This window comes from Trematomus bernacchii, unplaced genomic scaffold (genome assembly GCF_902827165.1).
Source record: "Trematomus bernacchii unplaced genomic scaffold, fTreBer1.1, whole genome shotgun sequence".
NCBI classification, from domain to species: Eukaryota; Metazoa; Chordata; class Actinopteri; order Perciformes; family Nototheniidae; genus Trematomus; species Trematomus bernacchii.
Genome location: NW_022987727.1, coordinates 5394695 through 5421578, shown reverse-complemented (window position 1 = coordinate 5421578; position 26884 = coordinate 5394695). Strand labels below are relative to the sequence as shown.

The 26884-nt window shown below is 39.4% G+C and overlaps 1 protein-coding gene across 1 annotated transcript in view; it reads right to left on the bottom strand.

Annotated features, from left to right (window-relative positions):
* Nucleotides 1–26884, bottom strand: part of cntn3a.1 (contactin 3a, tandem duplicate 1) — an 81110-nt gene that overhangs the window by 41999 nt on the left and 12227 nt on the right. The window contains exons 3-5 of the mRNA XM_034144588.1: nucleotides 18626–18758; nucleotides 14968–15143; nucleotides 5214–5309 (exon numbers count right to left, since the gene is read on the bottom strand). Of these exons, the coding sequence (XP_034000479.1) occupies nucleotides 5214–5309; nucleotides 14968–15143; nucleotides 18626–18758 (405 nt within the window). The remainder of the gene's footprint in view (nucleotides 1–5213; nucleotides 5310–14967; nucleotides 15144–18625; nucleotides 18759–26884) is intronic.

Below are 26884 nucleotides of genomic sequence, written 5' to 3'. Positions count from 1 at the left end.
AGTGATTTCAGCCTTGAGTAAATCTAAAAGGCATGTTTCCATTAGTGAAAGGAGGTCAGATGCATTAGGTGCAGTACAAAAGCACAGTCATTCAGATCCTCTCAAAGCAGAAGATGACACACACTGACATCTAATAAAATACAGTACCGTGCAGTGGAACAACACCGCGGCAGCTCCTCTTGGACACTTGATATTATTTGTGTCGGTCTTTAAGTGCAACTCTAAACTATCTCACAGTTTCAGAGCATTCTGGCTGCACCAAACTACTTCCTGCAGCTGTCATGAGGGTTTTGAGGCATCGTTAAAATGAAATAATGGCCTCTGAATCATTCATGGGATATTGAAATCCTTTAAAGGGGAGATGAGGCAGATCCTTGTCTAAGGCTGTATTGCACTGATCGTGAATTATGTCCTGTCTCCCTTCACTGTATGAGAGCATGTTTCTCACTTCCAACACTGTGAGAGTGGCGGTCAGACTATTCTGTGTTTCAAAAGTGCAACAACACATTAATAGTGCTTCCAATTAATTGGATAATGTACTATGTATTTCCCAACCCTTTAATGTCTCTTCAAGTGTTGTTTTTAGCAATAATGCTCTCACCATGCGTCAATATTAAGCAAAAAATACATTATATATACATTTACTTTCCTCCACAGTTTACACAGTGAGGCACATTTGTGTCAGTTATTTTATTAGCGGATCAAATTAATATGTTGTATAATATATTAATTATTAAAGTAATGATAATGGTTTTAGCTTCTCAAGTGAAAAGAAAATGGTTCAGCTTTTCCATCTTTTCTGTGAATAATATGCATCTGTTGCTTAGACAAAACAACCTGGTAATTGGGTATTTTTTAAATTGCTTACACTTTACTGCCTAAATGATCAATTCATTAATCCTGATAAATCATCATTAGATGAATGGATCATGAAAATAACCATTAGCTGCAGCCCTATTTGCTTTTAAACCGAATTCAGTGGATTAAAGTGACCAGGTGCAGCATTGCCATTAATATTTGCACTCAGAAGGAGGCTGAATGAGGACAAGACAATGTGACGGCGAGGTGTGGGGGTGTATGTCTGGTTGTAACAGCATATAACAAAAACTAGACGGAGTGCATCATTACCATAGCAAATACGGTCGGGCCTGCTTTTCAGTAAATATGTTAGAAAATTGGAGATGAGTCATCCTAAAGCACATCTCAGCATCCTCAGCATCTCCATCAATAGGCATAATCTGAGATGACAGCTGCCAAATATATTGTCAGAAAATGGATCGTTCCAAGCACATTGCACGGTCTCTAGAGAAAAGCTATGATCCATCGCAAAAGGAAGGAGGAAGGGGCTGTTGGTACACACAAAAGCAGTCTGTATGCTGTTGGTCGGCAGGACAAAAGCATGCTCTGGCTGTGTTTATTCGGTACGGGCAAAACAGCAGGGAAGCAATCTGACCCAGTTTGAATGAATATAAAAATGATTAGCAGTACATTTCCATTCACCCAAATAAAATGATTGTCGACAGTCTGAGAGCACTGATACTAATATTACCATTTTAAAATCCTTGTGTTCCATTGTATCGTATCAGAAGACTTGCGTGTTTCAGTCATGATCAGTTCTGATAATTTATAGGTCAACTTGAAAATCACTTTTCCTCTCTTTTGCTTCTGGATGATAAGTTTAATGCATCCATTTTTTTTTGGATTTCGGATCCGGATTTGTATGTTAAACTTTTGTACCATCGTTTTAAGCAGAGGTTCTATATTTTGGAGTAAGGCCCATTGTCCCTACATCCATGTTCTTAATTAAACTTTGAAGACAGAGGGGCTTTATAGAAAGTTGTGTCATGGGAAACGCAGCAAAAGCCATTGCTATCCAGCATGTTTAAACTTTAATCCAGTTATCTGATATAACATGTCCATGCAATGAGAGAGAGCACTTACTCCAACTATAGTAGGAGTTTATATAGCTCATTGACATTATAGGAACATCAGTCTTTTCTCTGCATCTTATATAATGAAATGATGATGACAGAACATATAACAGGCCGACTGTACAGACTCTGTATGAGCGTGGATGAAGCTATCGTTCCTTTTTAAGAGCAGGTAAGGGCTTCTTATGAGACTGCATGTGACAGATATGGGCCAGGTGCAACGTAACAGTGTTAGTTACTGACAACAACCCCTCCCCTACTCCCAAATGATCAGCATCATGCTGTTGGAGGGAGGTCCACAGGGAGTGTGGAGTCTAAATAAAAAGAAGCAAGTTTTGGTGACAAATGACAGACAAGACGAACATGAATTATTTAAGAGAATTATTGAAAGACTCTATTAACATTTCCCTAGAGGAAAAAACATCAAGAGCCAGATATTTTATCTCATGATGATTTAGTCAAATTTCTACCCAAACACACACACGCATTCATCTTGGTAAACATCTGCAGAGTGTGAAGTTGTGAAATATGCAAGATTGCAGTCACAACAAAGCAACTGGAGTTTATGTAACATCAGAACCCGGGGAGTTTCTTGAAAATGTGTTTATAAAAAGACGTGTTACATTTTTAATGCCAATATAAAGCAATGGTGTCCTGAAATCCCCTTATCAAACAAGAATATGGCAATGAAAGATGACAAAACCATCAGTTCTATAAAAGGTCACATTACATTTCCTCAGCCATAAATTAAAAATGTGTGACACATGACTACCATGAGTCAGAATGAAAAAGAAATGGATTTACACGATGAGAGGAGGTGAGCTCAAAGGTTTTTGAAAGGACACATGTGATGTGTTTCACAGAGGTGAAGCTCCCTCCTGCTGTTAACATGAATACAATGAGATTCATCATCAGATGTGCTTTTCAATGCTATTAAGACATCCAGGTCTGATTTTTGTATTATGAGCCTGGACAAGGCCATTCAATACTTCCTGTCCTTTGTAGAGCCTGGCTGAAGCCTTCCTGAATAATTATTGAGGTTTGTGAAGGGAAATGTGAATAATTGCCTAAAGGTTATAGCTCCCTTTCAGTTTTCTGTTATCCCCATCATGAAACAACCATCATGAGCCATACATGTATTTATTTAAAAGTAGTTGTTATTGTGTCATGTGTCCTCAGACAATTGCAAACCAACATTTTCTATTTATTTTCAGGCATCTTGGAAATAATCTATTTCAAAATGGTCTGTTGGACTATGCGTAACGGGCACACACTGCTAATATTACATTTTAATTGAGATTACATATCACATTTTAAGTAATATTGTCTGGATTCAGCTTGTAAGGATTGTTAGCACATTATAAGAATAGGAGAATAAGAAATCAATCACTTGCTATGTAAAGAAACAAGAGCAGTAGCTATTGAGATATTCATGCTTTGTAAACCAGTGAATCCACTATGTGAGACTCAATCTATTAGAACAAATCAAACAACTGTATGCGACATTCAAAACTTAACAATAAACAATATCAAGCTGTGCATAAAATGGTATAACCTAAACTGATGTCAGCATTCATTAAACACGCAAGTAATCTAGATTATTGTCTTGTCTCGAAGGTGCCTTAAAGGTGACTCATTAAATACCTCAATACATAATCAAGTAAATGAATGCTTGGTTACTGAATATCTCCTCCCTTTCTGATTGCCGTGCAGTACTGTACTGCAGCCTGTTTGGTTAGTATGTGAAAACTACCCATAATGAATTGGCACAGCAGGTAATGTTTCCAAGAAGAAGTCAGTCAATGTCAACTCATTTCTGCACTGTCTAGGCCGGGCCAAACTCCTTGTCCATGCACTCTCTCCCAAATTGTAAATATTCGCCTGGTGCCTGCACAATTGCCTCCAAAAACAGAGAGTTATAGCTTCTTGAAATAAATTAGACCGATTTTTGCACATGTGACCTGACTGAAACAGTGTTGTTTACCTGGAGATAATGAATGAACTGTTGAATTTAAATGGCCTAAATATTTTTGGGCAATGTCATGACACACACCTGATGATGCTTTTGTTTAGCTGGCTGGAGTGTTTTGGCATTTGGAAATCTTCCACCGGGGGATGTGGTTTCAAAAAAGCCATTACACTACGAGGCTGCCAAAAGTAAGCATATGGCTCATTGTTCCAGCTCCACTTGTAAGCACAAGGTGAGATGTCTCATTATAACACAGCATACAACAAAGGACTACAAACACAACATTATTCTAAGGTGAGCCAGTGACTTAGTGATGAAAAAACATTCTATTTCATTGTTGGAGCTCAACAGTTTCGCCCAGAAACACTGGACTAAAGTTTACACAAACAATAATCTGTTTTTATGACATATATAACATACAGCACCTGAAGGGTTTCCATTTTTAAGATGCTTCCTGATGGATAGCAACCTTATAGCAAGAAATATTCACTTTGGTTAGTCTGTATGATATAATAAGTGTAAGCTAAGGTGGTCCAAGGTTGCAATATTGTGTCTGTAAAAACCCACATTGGGTGGTCTTTAGCACATTCTAATGCAGCTATTTCCTCATATGCACTGATCTTGATTATTGCATATTTTAATTTAATCTGACACATTTAGTGAATTATACTAGTATATATAAAAGTCAAGGCTTTATAGAAGAGAATGAAAGTGAGAAGTGTAATTTAGTCCAAACCGAAGAGTACTAGAGTAACAGATGCTCATTTCGCTCTTTAAAGCTGATCTTCAGAAATAATGGCTGAAACCACTCCCCCCCCCCTGCTGTGTTCAGTATGTTACATTACATCCTGATTCTCCAAAAGTGGAGAATTACATTCTGCCGTGCTGCTAGAACTACAATCCATTACCAGAACCCTGTGTAGGAGTTAATAACATTGGATGCTAACTCTCAATGATAATGTCATGGATGCAAAGTACTGATGTGAAGCAGACAAAGCACCTTCAGAGAGAGGCTCCATTACTCAGCCTGGCAGGGGCCCAGACACGGACAGCCTCTCCGTCTGCATGCCAAAGTCTTTCCTCGCTCCCCCTTTGAAAATCAAGCTGATAGGCCAGAGTGTCCTAGAGTAAAAATGACTCACTCCACTGACCTCAACAACACAAACAAAGAGCCAGGAAATCTGCGGGCGGGAGCACGAATGTGACTTCCAGATTAGTAAATGAGTCTTCACTGATACTGAGTTTTTGTTAAAAAGCTGTGGAAATCGTGATTGTGTAAGTGATTAGGATGATGGAAGAGTAGTCCGTCTTACCTCCAGAGTGCGGAGGCGGGCCGCACAGAAGGACCACTCCTTGACCTTCACGGACCCTCACTGGACTTCTTCTCTGGGTCTTGAAGTTCTCCATGTCTGGAAACCAAAAAAAGAAACAAAGCCAAATATAATCAATTAATTCTTCACAAAAGAAGCCGTAAGCACACAGGACGTGCAAAGTTGTTTACAGAGGTAAAAATGCACTTTATATCTGCAGCTGCTCAATAATTTCATATCTGGCTAGAACACAGCTACAGCTGAGTTTAACAGTGCCATATGATGCAGAACTTTTGCACATTTTCATGAAACACACTATGTTTGCATAAATGCACACAAAGTGCTGTAAAGACCTAAACACTCCTGACCGGAGCAGAAAGCAATTCCTCAAGTATAAGTCACACATGAGGGAATTTAATTGGAATTGCGTATGGTTATCACTTTCTGTGTTTCATCCACTGCACACAGACCAGTAACAATTAAATGACTAAGACTGAAACATCATTTGTATGGAGACCGATTACTTGTTGACAACTTGCTGAGAAAAAGCAAATCGAGCCTGCAATCCTTGAACACTTTGCCTTTTCTTGCCTGCTGTGTTTCTTGGAGATATCGCAAGCAGTGCAGCCAAATATGCGGCTGCCATATAATGACATAATCAAGACTGAATTCATAAAAAGGCAGAAAGAATGCAAAACTGACACCTCCTGTGTACAAGCACAGCAGGATGAGCCTCTGCATAATAAATACAGTACGTGCTCTTTGCAGACCTTGTGAGTAATGGAAAGCTGCAACCAGCAGAACTGCCTTACATTATCACCATCGAAAGCAGCTTTTCCATGGTTCACAATTGATTAAGTGGAAAGCTTCTGTATGACTTCACAAATTATTAAGTAGATCATTAGGTTTTTTTCATTTTTGGAGCAGACAGATTGTGTGGATGCTTCAGCAGCCAATTTTTAGACTATAGCTGATCCATGGGTAACAATCGCATAAGCCTGTCTGTGCATGAACAGATTGAGCACAGTTAGGGTCCCTCTGGACTGCAAGCCATCTATACTCTGGATCCCTGGACGTGAAAGCGAATGTGAGAAATGTATTTATCTATTATTTTATTGATGTGTATGCCAGAAATGATTATAAAAACAATCACTATCAGACCAGATGTTCACGTTATATCATGCCTAACTTCACACCTTAGAGTATAATTAGTAGATGAACTATTCTAAAAAGAAATGTTGTATTTTGATTGAATCTTGCTATCACAACCAAAGTCGAAAGCTTGAGACTGTCAGGATATCCAATAGTTTTGCTTGCAGATACAAACAACCAGTATAAGAGAGAAACAAAATCGCTGATCAAAACATATAAATCCTCTCTTATTTGATCTGTTTTTTAAAAATATATTAGACTTACAAACTGATTTAATTAAACAAGACTTGGAGTCCAAAGCCACACTAACGGACCGTCCACACAGCAGCGTTAAAAAATCTTGAAACGCTTCTGCCCATTCACTTTGAATGGGGTGACGTCACTTTCCCTCACTTTTCGCCGAACTGCATTGTGGGCAGGCGAGCGGAGATTTTCAGGACTTTCAGGATTCAAAGTTGAACAATGTTCAACTTTTGAGGCTGAGGTGGAAGCGTCAGCCAATCAAATCCCGTGTACGCAAATCTGACAGTTCAAGCTCTAGCCAATCAAACGGCGTGTATGCTGGGAGAGACATACCGCAGGTCATTTCCTCATATTCCAAAAAATGGAGGAGAAATTAGCAGTAGGGAATCACCCGGTGCTTTATGACCAGTCCCTATTTACCTACCGGGATATAAACCGGAGGAGCCAGGCATGGAGGGAGGTGGCAGAGACAGTGGTATGTTTTCGCCTGTTTGGGGAGTTTATATCCAGTTTACTTCAAACTTTTTTGCTTCGTATGTCGGGGGCGGGAGATTCATGTGATTGGTTGTTGGTGCCTTGCTCGCAAAAAATCCCCAAGCTTCAGATACGCCCACCTCCAAGATTTTTTTAACGCTGCTGTGTGGACGGTCCGTAACAGTTCTGTGAGGCTGCACTTTAATGCTTTGTGGTAATCAGTTTATTAACATGCCCACATTTACAAAGTTAAGTAGGTATACTGTCATTGTCACGGTGTAAACCAATGCCGTATAAAGTAGCTTGTACACTGGCTAGATACGTTCTAGTTTCAGCAGTTCAATATGTATTCTATCTCCCGGCACAATAGCTCTGTAGATCTGATTGAGTTTCGTAGGCCAAGCAACTGTGGCTAAATTGTGTTAGAATAATAGGCACATGTAGGTATAGCATGCTAACCTACCGAATAAGTCATTTCAGTAAGCATACAGTCATCATAAAGAACAATTTCATTTATTTATTAATACATTCGGTTCAAAATTGCCCATTGTTTTTTATTGGCAATTTCTATCAGCATGTTGATTTAACTATGCACAGCTTCCCTCCATATAACCTGCTTTTCATGAGTGCCCAACACATCTTACTTATATTTAACCATCATACGAAATACCAGGACCCAAGCACCTGCTTTCCCTTATAATTACATTTATTTTTCAGTTTTTTTATACTTTGACATGTAAAAATGACTGCTTCTAGAAAGCCTATACTCACTCAAAACCACAATTGTAAATCTGCAGGTGGTGCTGGTGAAGTCAGGAGGATTCGTCCTATGTCGACCATGATAAAACATTTACAACATTCCAATCAATGACAGAGCACACTGATATCCCTACCGCAATAGTGCATCTCAAAATGAAGGAGTCTTTTGCAGCTTCCTTTTGTTTTAAGTTGCTCCATTATTTCAGCTGCCACAACAAAGTATTTTGGCTTAGAGAGGCAAACAGCTATCTGATAACATATGAAACAGAAGCTGCTCTGGCAGGGCCGCTACCTGCTGAGTCAGACAGTACGGCAGCTGCAGGAGCACCGTCTCACAATGGTTTGATGTTGTGAATCGTTTGGTTTGAGTTAATATTGTGCACAGTTGTATTTTGAATGCTGATAAGAAATAATACACTCTCTACTGTTGGTCGTCTGCAGAGTCAGTTTTTCAACTGTTACGCAGCCTACTGTACCATTTCTTATGCTCAATATGTGTGTGGATTAAGACAGAAAATAAGTGTGTGTACTGCCTTCAGAGTAAGCTACCTGATAACTTTCAACAATCTAATAACTTCATTATTATTGTGTTTTTTTAACTAGACTTATTATCATCATAGTATTTTTCAAGTAATTATGCATGCCGTATTTTCCGGCTATACAGTAAAGTATATATTGAATTTTGTCTGACTGCGTTCAAACTCCGGCCAATAGATGGCACTGTATACAATCGTGACAACTGAAAACTGCTGCACCACCGAAGAAGAAAAAAGTCACGGCAACCGGGAGGATGAGTCATGCAACTTTCCAGGATGTTGTGGGATGGATCGACACAGCATGGGCTTCAGTGACGACCGACACCATCCTGTCGGGATTCAGAAAGATCTAATCGGAGCTGATTCTGATGGAGAGTCTGAGGACAGCCCGGAGCAGGACATGCTGCTTTATCGACAACTCTGGGTGTTTCTCAATCGCGAGTACGCTTGCTTGGTAGCACATGTCTGCCGAGCATCTTGCTTCAGAAGCGAGTCAAGAATACTTCCTGACATTTGGAAAACGAAGAGTGGAACAGGCGAGCAAGTGTGTAGGTGTGCGTCATATGAGAGGCCCCGCCTTACATCTTCCGTCACAGATTTGGGGAAATTGGTCCGTGCGCAAAGCATTGTGGGGATTTTAAGACCGCGGAGTCTACTCATGTGCAGCCTCGATATTTCTCCAAACGGAGTACGCCGGGCTCGGTAGATTTCCAAGTATGCTGGAGATTGGAACAGTACTTCGGCGGCACTCGATGACGTAGTATGCTTGAAATAGTGGCTCTGAAGCAGCTTTACTCGCGATTGAGAAACACCCACTGTGTCACTGTTACGGAGCTTACACATGGCGGCGTGCGTTGAAGCTTCAACGCTTCTGCCCATTCACTTTGAATGGGGTGACGTCACGCTTCGCCGAACACAATGTTCTACTTTTGAAGCTTCGACGGAAGCGTCAGCCAATCGAATCATATGCCAGTACAAGCTCTAGCCAATCAAACCGCGTGCTTGTGTGTCCGGGGCGGGAGATTCATGTGATTGGTTGTTGGTCGAGCGTCAGACACGCCCGCCGGCAAGCTTCAACGCACGCCGCCGTGTGTAAGCTCCGTTAAACACTTCCACCAGAGTTAGCAAAAGTGTTTAACAGCGGCACAGAGGATGAAGACTTCAGTGGATAAATGAGACTTATACACCGAAGCGACTTATATATGTTTTTTTTCTCTTAACGACACATTTTTTGATAAGAGCGACTTATAGACATGTGCGACTTATAGTCCGGAAAATACGGTACAGAACTTGTCAAAAATAGCCAAAAGGTGCTTTACAAAGTGCCGAAATAATGCATTAAAACAAATAGAGCAAAACATGTCACAATGAACAAAGGACGAAATCAAATAAAATGTACATATACATTCCCACATTCATAACATATCCAGTACATACAGTTTATACAGTAGATCTACCGAGACATACAATAAAAGCTGTGATAAATGTCCTATCTTGCATGCATAGAGGTCATTTGTTTTGAATTGCAAAACACTCTCATATTACATGTGCATTAATAAATAAAATACTTGTTTACTGTCAGTTTATCGGCTGCAGAGGTTAAGAGAATTCTGAGCTTTAAATAAAAGAAAGGACTTCATTCACAAATAAAATGGTTTGCAAACAAATGACTTTGCAACAACCACTCATATCCACTCTTTCCCACTGAGTGGAACAGCTCATGAGAGGCACCTGCTCTTAACAAGCATTTATGTATGTGTGGCTGGTCAAGCGAGCACAACGTTTGGTTAGAAACAGTGTATTAAATCAAATATTTTACCATCACTACAATGAAATATCGCACCAGAGGTTTCCTGCCATGCCCTTTCCATCAGAAGATGCTGTGAACAACAAAAAGGGCCAGATTTGACTCTAAAATCAGGTTTACATATTAGAACATATCAGAGTTGCTTAACTCACACAGAGTGAATCTCTCCCGATCAATATTCCTTTGGAGTATGGTGGGGCGTAAATGAGCTAGACACAGTAAAAGCCAACAATGCCTGACAACCCAAGCTGTTCTGCGCCCCGTGGATCATCTTATCAAGCCCATCACGGCTCCGCATCGCCATGTGCTTCTCCATGGCAGGGTTCAGGCTATTTTGAGTGCTTTCAGATCCATGAAATTGGATGTGAATTTGCATTTTTGTGCTAGCTACATCAATGTGACACATTGTAATGAATAGGAGGCGATTGGAGAGAAGCAAAATTGCCCCATTCTGCTGGAGTGTGAGCTCGAGGGCAATTTGTGATATGGTTACATTTGTCACATAACCATTTGGACAAAAGGCATAAAGAGTTTTAAAAACTTTCCAAAGTGAGCTTTTTTTTTAAAGCTCTCTAGCTATGGCATAATTTCCTTCAATTATGGGTCATTCTGTATTTCTCATGAGAGCCGACCAGTCAAAGAGGCTTTGGGTAGAATTCACCAAAAAGAACATTATTAGGATATTTGAACTTTGACAGAAAATGTGGTATTAATGCAAGTAGTAAAGTGAACCAAATGATGGCTTTAGATTAAATACCAGGTTAATAGAATGCATCAATCAATAACCAAGGTTGTTGGGACAAATGTTACACTTGACCAGTACGAAATCTCTCTTTACTATTTAAACTTTTTTGAATGGCAGGCTAACTAACAATGCTATCCCTTAAAGGTGGGGTATGTAATTTATTTCAGAAACACTTTTTGTTATATTCCATGGAATGCTCTTAACATCCCGATAGCAATGAATATATTAAATGCTTTGACAATAAATACATAAAAAAATGTCATCTGTGGAAGCCGTGGCGCTGTAAAAAGCACGACCAATCATCTGAGCCGGCCCGGCTAAAGTAACTGGATGGCCTACCTGCCTGTCAGCCTTCCATCTGTGCACAAACTTATCTCGTGCCCTCATTGGTCATGTGCGCGTTCGTGTGTGTTGGAGGAGGGGCTCTGTAAGGAAGTCTGAAGGAAGAGGCAGATTTTTTCCGGTTGTGTCCTTTCAAATTCTAGCGCACTCGAGCTGGTTTCTCCAAAATTACATACCCCACCTTTAAGGATTAAATATAAGGAAACTATAAACAAATCTGACAAAAGTGCCAAACACATCAGATTTAAAAGAGGCATTTACTTTTTCTTTCCAAACCAAAGTGAGTCTGTGCGTTAGTCACCTCCCATCCATCTGTAGTTTAACAGTAAATGGGAAGAGCCTTGGATCCAATTTAAATGGGATGACATTCACTGATTTTCCATCTTCACCTGCTAATGCCATCTTTCTATAAAGCCTTTTTACGGAACCACTTACTTTGCCTGAATCATTTAAAAAGGTAGAAACGCATTTTAATGCATTTAAAATTCATGAGACAAAATAAAAAGAATTGATAAAAAGGTAAAGTATGGGGCGGTTATGCTTTAGCCAAGGACATGTCAGATTTCTTCTCCCACTGTTGTGCTCTCAACACACTTTACTGAATCAAATTATAGTTGCACTCAAAAACCAACAACAGTTCTTAAGCTAGTTCGCAATCTCTTCCGACCACTGCACTTATTTGGTCGACTAATGTCTCTCTGTCAAGCCACCACCTGAATTTATGTTTGAGGTTTTTTTCAACAATGGCTGGTGTCTTTTAAATGTGCACTGGAAATCTCTTTGTGTACCTTGCCTGAAATATGCTGTACAAAGGGTAGGATTAAAATATTATCAAACGTAAAAACATGTATTGGTCAATGGCAATAGCAGGAAAATGGGCAACACCAAAAAATGTTTCACATGGAATGTTGACCAATGACCCACCTAGATAATTAATTATGACAATATTAAGATATTTCAAGGATCCAATGCAGCATTGTAACATCAACCATTCTCCATAAAAACACATACAAACATGACCACCTCTTTAAAAACAGGCAAAGTTTACAATCTGCTACACTTGATTCATTGTCACTGTGGATACTCCTGATTTATGGAAATTGCACAGAACTCTCACCTCCCAAATAAGTTTATTCTGCTCTAAAATGTCTACTTTCTCATAAAACACATATTTTGCAGCTACATACAGTACAGTAGAAAGGAAATGGATGACAAATGGTACAATTGTAAACTTAATCCCTGTCTACTTGAATAGTTAAAATAAAATAAAAAAAAGCTGCAATCAACAAGTTGTCATATGTGGTAACCATAAGGGTGAAAAATAAATGAATACTGGTAGACGGTTGAAAACAATTATCCCTCATTTTTGTCTTCCGGTCTTCCCTCACTCGCTCTCCTGTTCTCAGAGAAGCACCATGCAGTGAACCCCCAACAGTGAGTGACACCTGACATTTGATCAGTGATAAACATCAAAGGGGCCTAATTCATACAGAGCGATACCGCTGGTGTCTCCTGACAATTACAACGCTGTTGTGAAGGACTGCATTCAGAAAAAACCCGCTGCCATCTTCTCTTAAAAGAGAATTTGAAACGCAGATTGAGCACTTAGCATCACAGTGCTGATGGAAAATGTTATTGTCCCTTCCTCTGATGCTCTCAAGCTCAAAACAGGCTACATTTTCACCCGAGGCAAGAGCAATGAATAAAGAGTATGGAGCTGATGGAAATGAGAGGCAAGAAAAAAATGGAGATCTAAATCTTGCAAAGTAATTATACAGATAAGGTAGTAGAGCTGGTAAGAATTATGTGCAATTACAGAACCGAATATGATAGGAGAAATCATCAGCAGCAAGATACAAGGGAGACACATCCGCATTGCTTTCATAAATACCGCTATTTCACCCTTCGTTAAACACTGTGTTACTCTCCGTGGCTCTATAAGCAGCACAGCATTTAGGCTGTAGCATGTTCCTTTCAGAACAGGCAACCCTTTACACTTTGCCGGCATTGCAGGCCTTCCAATTGGTTGTATAATGTTGCATCTTGCATCAGCGAAAATCCTTACACTTACACCAAAAATATCCCTTGGTTATCGAAGCAGATTGAGTTTCCTAATCTCCAACTAGATTATTCCTTCCAGCACTCTCAGCATGCGAGCAGAACCTTTTAAATATTTAAGTCTGCATTGTCAACAGGATCAAGAACCTTTATACTTTTAGAGGTTTAAACCCCTAGCAGATGGTAACAGAGACTGTTATATCATCCATCCAGAGGATTACAAATGTGGGCTATCTTTACTCTCATGTATGCACTACACATGTGTTCAATGGACATTCAATGTTACACGACATCATTAGGTGATGCAGAACTTCCACATTGTTTTTGTTCACCATATGTACAGTATAAGGACTTCAATGAATTATTCCCAGAATATATTACAGAAGAGTACAATGGTTGTTGTTATTATGGTATATTTGGTTTTTGAAGTACTTTATAAAATTGCATATTTTGTAGATCATGTTTTTCCTTCTTTAATGGCCTTTACCTTGTTCTTTGTCTCACAGAGTTATTACAGCACAGAGAACGACGCAAGTCCCTTGATGTTTGAAAGAGCATATTGAGCTACTCTGAGTCAGAGTCTGTTACAAATGACACGACACTGACTCTCATAACAGGCTGCTCCTCCATGAATTATTCCCTTGACCTAAGGCCCCTTCAATCATAGAGAACACTTCATTAAGTTAAACCACAAGCAATAAATAAGACGGATGACACATCAGCACCGATGCTTGTCCTCATCTGTTGACAAAAGCAGCAGGACCCAGGTCAGACCCAGGCAATGGATGAGACCAATCACAATGACATACAGCTCAGATCAGGCCTCCAAAATTGATAGGAAATGTGAATATGATCAACAGCCTGCTGGCAGCCCAGGGCACCGATTTGCACTATATGCTGAAGATTTAATGCTGCTTTGTGACAATGAAGCACCAAATCGTGGCTAGATGGATGCTCTCCATGCCAAGGATCATCTCTGCGTCGATGGCAGAGAAACAGACATCAGAATTCAATCTAGCTGCACCATCTGTTCCCAGATATCAGGGCTGTCATTTGATATGAGCTGCCCATCAAGAGTGGAGGCCTCAAGTTCACCTTGTGATCACATGTGCCTCAGACTGTGGTCTTATAAAACGTGATGGATGAAGCCTGTAAAGCATCAACTATACGGGGTCTGTCAAGGCCCACCACACAATCATCACAGGGGTGTGAGATGTTAAGCAGAGTAAACCGCAGCACTGGAGCTTTAATCAATCATTAAAGGATAAAAAACACAGCGTGACAGGAACATGGCCTGTTAATTTGCGTTTTCTCATAATTAACTGTAACGCTATAAGAGTCTCTTGTCGCTGCTGGAGAAGATCAGGTCTGACAACAAACAATTTCCAGAGAATCCTACAGGGTCATTATATTTTCAGTGAACCAGAACGTCTGATGTTTAATGAAACTTTCCCTTTCCAAGGCAAACAAAAGCAGCAGTGAACTCAAAGGAACCCAAGTTGAATTGAGGTGAACTAAACTCAACTCGGAAGGAAAACTAATAATGGGAAGAACACAAATTGCTTAAGACAATAATACAAAACTAGTATTACAAATGATTTAGAAGTGACAAATTGCTTGGTAAATATAATATAGACTTACAGGCAATGTGTAGACTGGCCTCTCTGCTGACGATGGTGCCAAAGGTGTTTGATGCCAGGCACTGATAGATGCCGATATCCTCCTCTTTGTTCAGTTGGCTGATGTGTAAGTTTCCTCCCATGAGAGAGTAGCGTGACCCCAGTCTGGGCATGATGAAAGAGTCGTTGAGCTTCCACCTGAAAATGTAAGATTCACAACAAAAGATCCTTAACACAGAACGTTAAGATGCCCAGTAACATGTCATACGCATTGTACATGTCAAAAAGAGAGTACCCAGTCATCTAAACTGTAAACAAACTGTGTTATTTATGTCTGCTCTATACAGAAAATGGCAGTTTGATGTGTGTTTTAGCAAAACTGAAATGAATATAACTGAAAGGAAAAGCAATCAGAAAAAAAAAAAACTCATTTCATAAGAGTGTTTATTTCTATTCAGTTTTTTTCTCATACATCTCCTTCTTGCAAATCAAATGGTTTTCATTTCTGTGACATTTTATTTTTTGCCAATTTGTCCATCAATGACAACCACATGAAGGAGGCTCTTTCACCGTGGATCAAAATTCTCCCATCAAATCATAGTAATCATCAGAAGGGAGGGACAAGCACTAAGGGCCAGATGCATACAACGCTATGTATATTTAAGAATACAACTGTGTGTAGACAGGAATTTGCATATGCCTTATTTTCGTCAGATGAATAAAGCCGCAATGTGTATGTGTCTGATTATTTTTTGTAAGTGTTGATCTTTGTGGAACTGGGTGCATCTGGACAAGCCTAATTTCCACATCTAACGGTTAGCCATAAATGGATGTAGAAACACAGTTGAACCACTCATTATCCCTTTGAATGAGAAATTATCATCCAACATGGCTAAGGCTATTTGTAGTAGACGTACCAGTAGTTCTATGTAAATACAGTTTTTAGAAGTTCTTTAAACTTAAGTTGGTTATACACATAGTGAACACCTTTAAGGAAAGCCTAACTTGGTGCATAGGTTGTGTGTGTGTGTATTGTGAGGGGGATTGCACGGTAGATAGAGACGCATGTATGTATGTGACGGTTTGAAGTGAACACTGTAGCTGTGAACAGTATCTGCTCGCAACCAGCTAATTGAATTGATGGGAGTTTCAGGCCTTTCAGTTGGACGAGCAATTGTAATCTTTAGTGACAAGCGGCTCTCAGCGTTTTTGACAAAGTATGCATGAGGTGCGCATATCCTCAATTCTCTGTCTTATTTGATCATTTCTATAGAGTGAGAAAGTATGTGAACATTGTTAATTAATCGGGGCCCAGGAGTGCTGAAACAGAATGGCCACATGTAAAGTGCAGGATAATATTGCTTTTCTGATTGAACTGCTTCAATATTATGGGTCCAGCAAGTGTGTGTGTGTGTGTGTGTGTGTGTGTGAAGAAGAGAGAGAGACCAGCAATAATCAATTGCCAGACATCAGCATTTAACTTTGCAAGATGTATGTGTGGTTTGATTTAGAAGACTTAATGGTGTTTACTTTGCATAATGAAGGCTTATGGTCTAAGAAAACCTGCTCAGTTGATGATGGCAGTTCAAACAAATGCAGCATGATCATAATGTCATACATTTTAATATAGACTACAAGGCTTTGTTTCTATTCACTGTGAACAGCAAATGTAAAACACATGAAAAAAAAAAAAAAAATGTCATTCAGAAACTTTTTCTATTCAGATACATTGCATCAAGGTTGTCTGTATAATTCCGAGGCGAAGGTAGTGTTCAAATAGCACTTTCGTTCAAAAATCAAATCACATTCAAACGGAATGAAAATGAGAAAAAGGAAGAGAGTAAACAAAGACTAACAAGAAAAGTGACACTAGCAACTCTCAATAAATGGCTTTTCATCGAGGAAATAATACACAATTAAGTTCAATGTTAGCTCCTCAGACTTGATTAGGTTTTCAAAGCTCTCTCAGAAAATAGCAGCTTGAGGTTTCTATTTCTGACTTTCTTCCTCCTTTTTTAGTGGTAAGGATTTATACAAAGACAGCAGGTTGCTGGGTTGAAGAAGGGAGAGACATCTGCAGTGGAGCGGTGCTCAACGGCAGATTGGATGATTAGATTGATTTAGTGATTTGGTGTTGCAGCTGAAACTAGTCCAAGAGCTCCAGATGAGACAAATCAAGGAGCCATGGTGACAACTTGAAGTGGGGGCTTTATGCCGTAGCGGTCATCGGGTAGTCTCAGACACATTTATTTGCCCTTGACGACCCTGAAATAGACCTGTTTTTATACTCAGAGCCACTCAGCATATGGGTTATTGTGCTGGAACAAGTTGCGTTTGGTTTAAAAGAAGGAAATTACCAAGGCAGTGACGCTAATATGATGCATGCTGACTGAACTAACAACACAGCAATGTCCATCTGAATATCAGGCCCATTATTAAAAAGGGATGAAAGCTTGTGATCTGAAAATCACTTCTTAATGTGGTACTGTATATCAACTGCCGCAGTTGGTGGCACTAGCTGTAATTAAATAGCTCATTAAAGCAACATTTGATTTGATATGGAGCCGGGCACGCTCTCAGAACTTGATTTCAGAAAGGGCAAAGAAACTTGCCCATTTGACCTCATTAAATGATCATTTTAAAAAGAAGGACTATCCAGAGTGGGAGGAATAGCGACTGATAGCTTAAAAAATATGCAGCTGATCCAAGTGATACGATCTTGTACATTCATTTCAATTAGTGCCCATTAGGCATAACACCAAGGATCTTCAAGCTACATTACCGGCCGCATATGCTGATGTTATGAGGGATCGTTTCAACCTATTACACATTAAATGCTTGGCTTCGCAATTTGCATTTAATTACGATGACAGGAGTACAACAGCTATGTGGCCTTGTTTGATAGATTATGAATTAATAGCTTATGCCCTTATTGCACTTTAAAGAGAATCATTGTTTGTCATTTGTTTTCATTTGTTATAATTTTGGAGGCAGAGAACTTGGGCATTCATTTATTTCTAACACACTTGGTGCTCAACCTCTCACAGCCAGTGTACTGAACAAGGACAATGACAGCAGCAGGTATCCCACACATTAGTCCATCCTGTGAGTTGAGTAATGTTTATCACTGATTGATAATGTCCAAATTAGATTTCTGGTGCTAATGTCTATGCTACGGTGGGCAGTGATGCTGTACATATCCTGTAACTGAAGCAGATATAAGGATGGATATCTTCTGCCACATTATTTCTGGTACTCGCAATACACTATATAAACTACGCATGTTTCTCGTCTCCACTTGATCTCTGTCATGAGAGCAGAAGAGTTTTGATGCATGATACTCTTGGGTCACTTGATCTTTCAAATGGTTAGTGTTACGGATGACAGGAAGCTCTCAAAGTGAATTATAAAGCGGATCAATGTCCACCAGCCAATGCAAATATGCAATTGACCAACAACAGAGGCCAATTAATTCATCATTCTCATATTAACACTGACAGTGACGCCAAGTGCTGCAGGCCGTGAGCAGCAGTGAGCCATAAGGTCCACAAATCCTCAGCTCGCACAGGGCGATAAATCCAGTCTCTATTTGTTATTAGTACACATGTTGCCCTTGAAAGCATAAAGAAAGTTCTGCATTGTAAACATGTTGTGCATAGAGCCATGCCTGGAGGTTTTACCTGTAGAAGGGTGTTGGGTGTCCCTGGGCCTCACAGCTGAACACCACTTCTCTGCGATTCTCGCCAGGTTGAAGGGGGAACACCACACTGCCAGGTTGTTTGGTGAACACAGGCCGCAGCAGGACTCCGTTTCCTGGGTGGAGAACCAAAGAAAATAGATCAGCTTTGATGTCCTGGTAGAACACGAGTGTTTACAGAGGCAGGAAGCAAGTGGAGAATCAGTACTGCACAAGAGAAGGTTACATCACTATAGAATCTCTGCTTAGTATGGATCTGTTGTCCATGTGAGCAGAACCCATGAGCATGTCAGTTGTTTGTCAGAAAAAAAGGCATAATTGGTTGGTGACCTTCATAAACACTTTACCGCAAACATGTGAATGTTAAGACTTGTCAAAGGCACTCTGCAATGCCACAGTGCTTCAGTGCAATTGCATCTTAACACATTACAACACTTTCCCAGGGGGTGTGATTCAATAAGAAATAAGAAATAAAATGCCAGAACAAATGCTGAGAGTAATATAGTTTCACTTTAAATTGACCCTTCATTTGAGCCTTTAAAATGGTGCCCCTGTATAACTCAGAGGGAAGAAAAGCCAACACACTTAGTTTATTGAAGGAAAAATACGGGGCTAAAGAGTTAAAAAGCTACACTTATTCTTGTGTTCTTTGTCTTTATTATAAATGTCATAAATATTAATAGTCAGGATGAAAGGTTGCCATTATACAAACACTAGTGAAGCTTGAAAATATTGTTAAATAACACTTTTAAACAATTTTATTAAATATATGTACTGTGTTTTCACGGGTTATTATTATCACAATTGTTCTGCAGGGAAGAAAAATATATACAATATAATGTATATAACACAGCCCCAAATAAATAAATACATTTCTGGAGGGATAATAGCATTGGTGAAAAAAACGAAAACAGAAACAACAAAGTCAGCATCATTGTTAGTGTGACATCCATTTCCTAGTTAATCACAAAGCTACAAAAGTAAATGCATGTTGTGCTGGCAAAGTCTACAGTAAGAGTGACCCATGGGGAAGTCAACATTTCCCAGGAATAAACATTTCTTTCTGTGACAGAAGGGAATTAATTTGGATATGTCAGAATACACTTGCATTCTGTAATGATACAGAAGGGGGAAGATTATGTAGGTAGGGTAACTCATTTGTATGAGAGACAGGTATCCCTTTCAAGTTTGTGGCGCCTTGGGAGAACAGGTTTATCCTCAAGACTCAAAATAACTGTCTGAGAGGGTGGGGATGCTTGAAAAGGGACCTTGTACGCTGATTGTTCCTCTCCACAAGGATAAACCTCTCAGAACGTTACAGAGAATAAAAGGCTGCCTAATTATAATTTCTGTTAGATGAAGCGTGTACCTCGAAGCAGCGTTGAGAGAAGATTGATTACCAGAAGACACCGCATGTACAGTCCATACTCAAACACACATCCTCACACTTGTTGTACACAAACTGGGAAGAATGACAAAGCCTGTGGTAAACATGAGATGAATCACTGTGCCTTATTAAATTGATAAATGATTCCAGTTATCAAGTCAAAAACATTTGCGTTCAGCATCGTTTTGAAGAATGCTCAAATTGGGCCAATTCAGCTGGCAGCCCCTACAACATAATCCATCTTTTTAGTTATTAATAACTACTTGAACTCGCAGAATTTCAAGTCAGAACTCAAAGCCAAATCAAGAGATGTTTTATTTCATCTGGTAATAACTCATTTAATTTAATACAAACAGAACAGTATTTTGGGGTTTGTTCCAACACATACGTTTGTTCCCCTACCTGAATAATACCTCAGCCCAAAGGTGATATTGCATGCAGCGCAATCTGTTTGGGAATCCTGTTGCATAGTATTCATTAATGATGTACAGCCTGGCTTAGGGAGTAACTGAATACACAAAATGGCTTTAAGTAATTGGGAAAAAGGTATTCCATCAGAGGATAACAATTTAAGAATGTAGAATGATATACTACAATGCTTATGCGCACATAACAACACTGCACGATATAAGTCTCACACAATCGCCTCTAATGATAGTAGAAACACATATTTTTGGATGTAGAGCAGAAGAGTGGGAAATCACATTTCAGGGCAAGTTATTGCAAAGCAGGATTTTATGTGAAATGTCTAGTCCATAAAGGATATTCTTATTATCCTATTATTCTTTGAGTCATTAAATGATGACAGCACTTTCACAGCTGGAAGGCATAACTCGCTCAGTAGCAGGATGATGTTCCCCTTTTACAAAGTTAATGGTAAAATGACAGCATTTCTATGTTCTCTTCTCTTACAGATTTAGGTCATCCAAAACTAACAGGATTTCATCAAGTTGTGTAACTAGTTAGTTATTAATAATTCATTTTTGATTGTATCGGAATGCATACTGTACAAGTCTAAAGACTGTGAAATGGTTGATTCATTGTCACAGCAGTGTTCTAACAAATGAATGCAGAAATGCGCTGCTGTGGCTCTTCAAGTTATTTTCATGACCACCTGATTAAGACTGTGGTAAAACGTTTTTTTGGAGCGCAGTGAGTGTTTCATGGTGCTTATTTAATGTGTTGGACCCTGCACTTATCACTGGCACCCTGCTGCTGCCACACTTAAAAGCACAAACAACGGCTCAACAGAACAACTGGCATTATCTCTGCTGCACCCACAAGTAAACAACCTAATCGTGCTGAACCATGTCTGAGAACATTTTTGCATAACCTTGGTGTTTATTGCACTCTTAATCAATCCAAAAGTGTGCTGCAAACCTTACTCAATATTCAATTAATACGAGACTAATCAACACAGATATTTGTTTGCCGCCCTGGGTTACCTAGTTTATGGCAGCAATGAACTGACCGATCTTGGCAGCACCATGGAAACAGTTATTCTAATGGTGAATGAGTGCCAGAATAATAATAAGGTATTTTGGCTCTGGGGGCTGTGCCTGGGGGCTCAGTTCAACCTGATGCAAACTCTCTGAAACTCTTTTTTAGCATTCATGAAATGAATGTAAGATACGGTAGGAAAAAGCTGAATCTTTTTCAGACTTTCTGGTAATCAAACACAGGAATTTGAAACACGACAGCAGACTTAGAGATACAAGCTGAACACACTGAGGCTAAACATATTAGTGGCAGTGATCAGAATCAGAATAAGAATACGGTTATTAGTCCCACAGAGGGGAAATGTACATTGTTACAGCAAAAGGAAAGTGGCCAAATATTGATAAGGGCATGCATGAAAATGTAAACCTTGATTTAACCAGACTGGATGTATACTGGAAATACTTCTGCCAAAAGTTTAAAATGTTTTAAAATGTTAAAATAACATTGACATTTCTGTTGATAGATTGTGCACTGGTTAAGGGAACTAAGAAAGTCAAGGGACATGTTTAAACCTGTGTGTCAGAATCTGATTGCAGGTCCAACTCTGAGCACCCCAGAGCAAGGAAAGCAAAATCCTGAAAAAGCTCTCTATCAGAGGAGTGCACTGATCCAGAATCCTAACAGGAAGTTGACTGCACAATGCTGCAGGACCGAGATGGAGGTCATTATGAAAGGGGTCTTTAAAAATAAAATGGGTCGCCTGCACTCATATCTGTCACCTGCTGCCAGATGGTGATGGTGCAGCTGTTTTCGGAGGCTCCTCACACAACACAAGACTCAGCAGCGAAGCACAAGTGGAAGGCAGAGGGAGCTGTTTAGGAGACTGAAATAAAAACTAATCTCAAATTCAATAGTAGCTGACAGCAAATGAATTCCTCCAGCTTACCTCAGCATGAATAAACAGGCACATGGGGAGTTGGCTGTGGGGGAGGTATCGGTCGTTTGTGAGGTCCCAAATCCATTCGTTTCAGCTCAGGGTTTTATGCATCAAATAAATAAAAAAGCCAATCTTGCTTTTTAAAGCATCTTTCCCCTCTGTCCAGGCCGATAAGGAAAACATTTAAGGTTTCTCATTCAGGGGCAGCAAATGTTACCCCGGAGCAGAAGTAAGGTTTGGCTTGTTTTGAGCAAAGTATGGAGTCGATCACATCTGTTTTAAATATTATATCTGTGAAACTTGTTTTCCAAGGTTCCATCAATATTTTAACATTCAACAGTAAAATACACCAGTACAAATTATTTAAAACTGCTGGAATATTGAAAGGAGATGGATACCGTGTGGTGATTCCAGTACTAATATAAGGTAGCAACAAAATAAAGAAACAGGTACAAATAAATAGCACTACATATAAACAAATATGATCCAGCATTCTTTATTGCTAGGACTATACGGTGCTGTACTGCAGAATATTGTTTATGAAGTTAATTACATTTTTAGCAACACAGTAGGTAGTAAGAAGAAGGTGGCCCACACGTTACCAACCAATATCCAACCATGTCACACGATTCTCAAGCTAATCAAAGCAAATGCATCTATAATTCAATAACACCCCTTGTATCCAGGGTATCCAATGCCATGTTCGCTGCAGACACACAGAATTGATTATGTCCAGTCCCATATGTGGGAATGGCAAATTGCACCTATTTCTTGTTGTTGTTTCCTCTGTTAAATGTCTACATCAGGGCTCTCCAACACGTCGATCGCGAGCTACTGTACCGGTAGCTCGCGGGCAGCTTTTCAGTAGCTCGCCGCTCGATTATCGATTATAGCGTAGTAAGGTTGCTTATTGATTTTTCGGCCGCGGCTGGACCATAACGTTTTTTTATTTTAGAATGTTTTCTGTCACATGAATATCAAATGGTCGGTGACGCAGAGATCAAGGAACAGACGTGACAGCAGCACAGCGACATCACACACGGAGCAGTCTGCTTTCTCCACCAACACCAGTCCAGAACCAACAGCAGAATGACCCGCTCTGAATCAGGCCCTGTCGCTGCGCCTCAGAGACACACAGGGAGGGATTTGTGTTTTTTGAAAAACACTCGTTATCGTCATGTCAGGTTTTTGGTGGATTTAATCAAGTCTTGGATTGCAGAGTATGAATGTCCTCTTGCTATTTTCAGTTGATAAATACTTGTGTAAAGTTTGTGAAGGCAGGAGGAAAGCTTCCGCGATCACCGTCTCCTCTCCGTTCCTCCAAACCCCGCCCCCTCCCTGAAAATAATGAGTGACAGGCTGATAGTGACCCGATAGAAACTTTATTATTCACTTAATCACTGATTGAGATATGATGAAGCTAACTTAATCTCATACATTCATGGGATTTATGTAACAGTAAGACAGATAATGTAAGTGTGCACCCACATGCACTATTTTTGTTTTTATAATGCTATTGTAAATACTCCTGCTGTGTTCAGACTCAAGTCATGTGTGTGATGCCACATTCAAGACATTCAGTGTCTTTTTTTTAACAGAAGACCGTAGCTAGAAGCTGCAGCTAGACTGCAGAAGTATTAGTTTTTTGTTTTTGAGAATGGAACCATTTTCACACACAGATATAGGGAGGCTAGACCTATACAATTGATTTATTATGGTTTATAATTTAATGTCAAGACGAAGAAGAAGAAGAAAAAGATGGCTGAACAACTGTTCAGTGTCAATCCTGTGGAGATCTCCAAAATAATGTTCAGCTTAAGTCTCAGCAAAACTCACAACATTTCTGGAGCCTTGTAGACCCAGAAAACTATAAGAACATTCACCAAGCAGCACTGAAAATGTCTGCTTTATTTGGTTCTGTTCTACATACCTTTGTGAAGCAGCTTTTTCTGACATGAATGAAATCTAAATACAGAACAAGACCGACTGATGAACATTTAAATGACTCTATTAAGTCAACCTTAAGTGGGTCCAGCATACACCTCTATGGTGGACTGCATGCAGTGCCATTCATCTCACTAACAAAAGAGTGAAATGCTTGTAAGGTGGTGATTAAGGACACTTATGTGAATGTTCAGTGATGTACTTATTATGTGGGCCATAATAATATGTGAGAAATCTTCGTTTTCTTGGACCTTATTTTTGATAAGCTTTAGGTATTGCAATTTCACACGTGTACAAAAGTATAGCTTAATTCAACTGATGAGGGCTATGTGAATAAATGTAAGCGATGTGATGCAAGTAGCTCTTGGCCACTTTCATTTTTTGAAAGTAGCTCTCAGATGAAGAAAGGTTGGAGACCCCTGGTCTACATAAACCCAGCAATGCATTGCTTCTAAGAATGCCATTTGTCATCTAATTGCAGTAATATTGCAACTATTACCTCCTCAAGAAATGTTAGGTGATTTGTCTGCTATGCACTATTGGAAACATTTATCATGGTTTGGAACATATTTCCAACTCAGTCCCGTACGCAATGCTTGATTTGACCATTAGTCCTCACTTTTGGAAAATGCTGTGTAAATTCAATGTAAATATCTCAGAGATACAGAAATGTCATAAATAAATATCAGCCAAAATCTCTCACTCTCTATCTCAGTTAGTGTATATGTGAGAGAATAGTGTGAGGCTGAAATTAAATGTTTCATTATTTTAATCTGGTGATAAAAGCATAATTACAGTCCTGTCTCCGCTTACATCGAAGATAATACAAGTGAAATGTTGACATTAATTCGTTGTAATCTTCACAGACCAGTAACTTAATAAGAGCAGCTCGCAGCAGTGCTCCAGGCTAATGGATGTATCTCGACAGAAATACATAATACTGTTTAATTGATAGTGATGTATTTACAAAAAGTAATAAACAGTACAGATTCATTATTACTGAGCTATGATTAATGCCACAGAAACACATTTAAAGTGGGTGATTTTTCATTCCTGTATGAAGTGAAAGAAAATACTGCCAGCTATGGGAGTAAGACACTCTGGGGAATATTCCACATATTCACATACAGAACTTCAAAGATGCAATAAAATCCTTGCTTAAGGATTCCTAAAAGGCTTTGCCATGTTCTGATGAATCAATGAGGTAAGTCAATATTTGAAACTCCAGTCGTCTCTGGGAGGCACACAGGGGGAATACAGAGCAAAGTAAAAGTAGTTCTAGGAGATTATAATGCTGGCCAGAAGCAGCGCTTCATTTCCACTGGCTAAGATATAAACCTGCTCCAAATGAACAGTGGGATGGTAAAACTCTAATTATTGTCTTGTCAGTTTTTATTAAGGGTGACCACTGTCTGTGTCATATTAAAGGATGATTTGACATCCATTTGAGTCAGTCCTGAAACTATACTTGCATAACCATATGTAAATGTATGCAGTTTTCAGGTCTCTGTAAAAGAGTGGTGCAGGAATGAGTCCTGAAACCCAGAAATTACTTAGAAATCCCAGTTCCCTTGTCTCGAAGTCAAAGGAATTTCAACGCGTGTGTGATTAGAAGCCTGAAATAAGTTCTGTAGGTAACACAAGCTTAAAAGATTTTCGTTCTACGACATTAAATACGTCAGTAATCGATGCTTCTATGTGTCATAAAAACGGTGGTTGCTAACTAGTGTCGAAATAAGCCACTAAACGTCATCACACCGACACAAGTTCTCCTTTAGCTTAGTGTTGGTTTGGTGATTTAGTTTTAGCTTGGTGATGCGCAGCCATGTAACCTTGATGTAATTTATTGTGGGGATTATCTAGCTGAACAAAACGAGTTATAAATGTCTGTTGCCACAGAGCTCCAACCAAAGTCTAAGTTACTGTGAGGCGAACAAAGACATAAAGGGAATTTGGAATTCAAATGACCAAGACTTTAGGGTATACAGTGCATCTGGAAAGTATTCATACCCCTTAACTTTTTTCACATTTTGTTATGTTACAGCCTTATTTCTAAATGGATTAAATTCATTTTTGTTCTCAATTTCCCACAAACAATACCCCATAATGACAAAGCGAAAACGTTTTTAAAGAATGTTTTGCAAACGTGTTAAAAATAATGAAATGAAATATCACATGTACATAAGTATTCACACCCTTTGCTTTGACACTGAAAATTGAGCTCAAGTGCATCCTGTTTCCACTGATCATCCTTGAAATGTTTCTATTACTTGATTGGAGTCCACCTGCGGTAAATTAAATTGATTGGACATGTCTTAGAAAATAACACACCTCTCTATATGAGGTCCCACAGTTGACAGTGCATATCAGAGCACAAACCAAGTTATGAGGTCCAAGGAATTGACTGTAGACCTCAGAGACAGGGTTGTATCAAGGCACAGTTCTGGGGAAGGGTACAGAAAAATGTCTGCAGCATTGAACGTCCCATCATTTGCAAATGGAAGATGTTTGAAACCACCAGGGCTCTTCCTAAA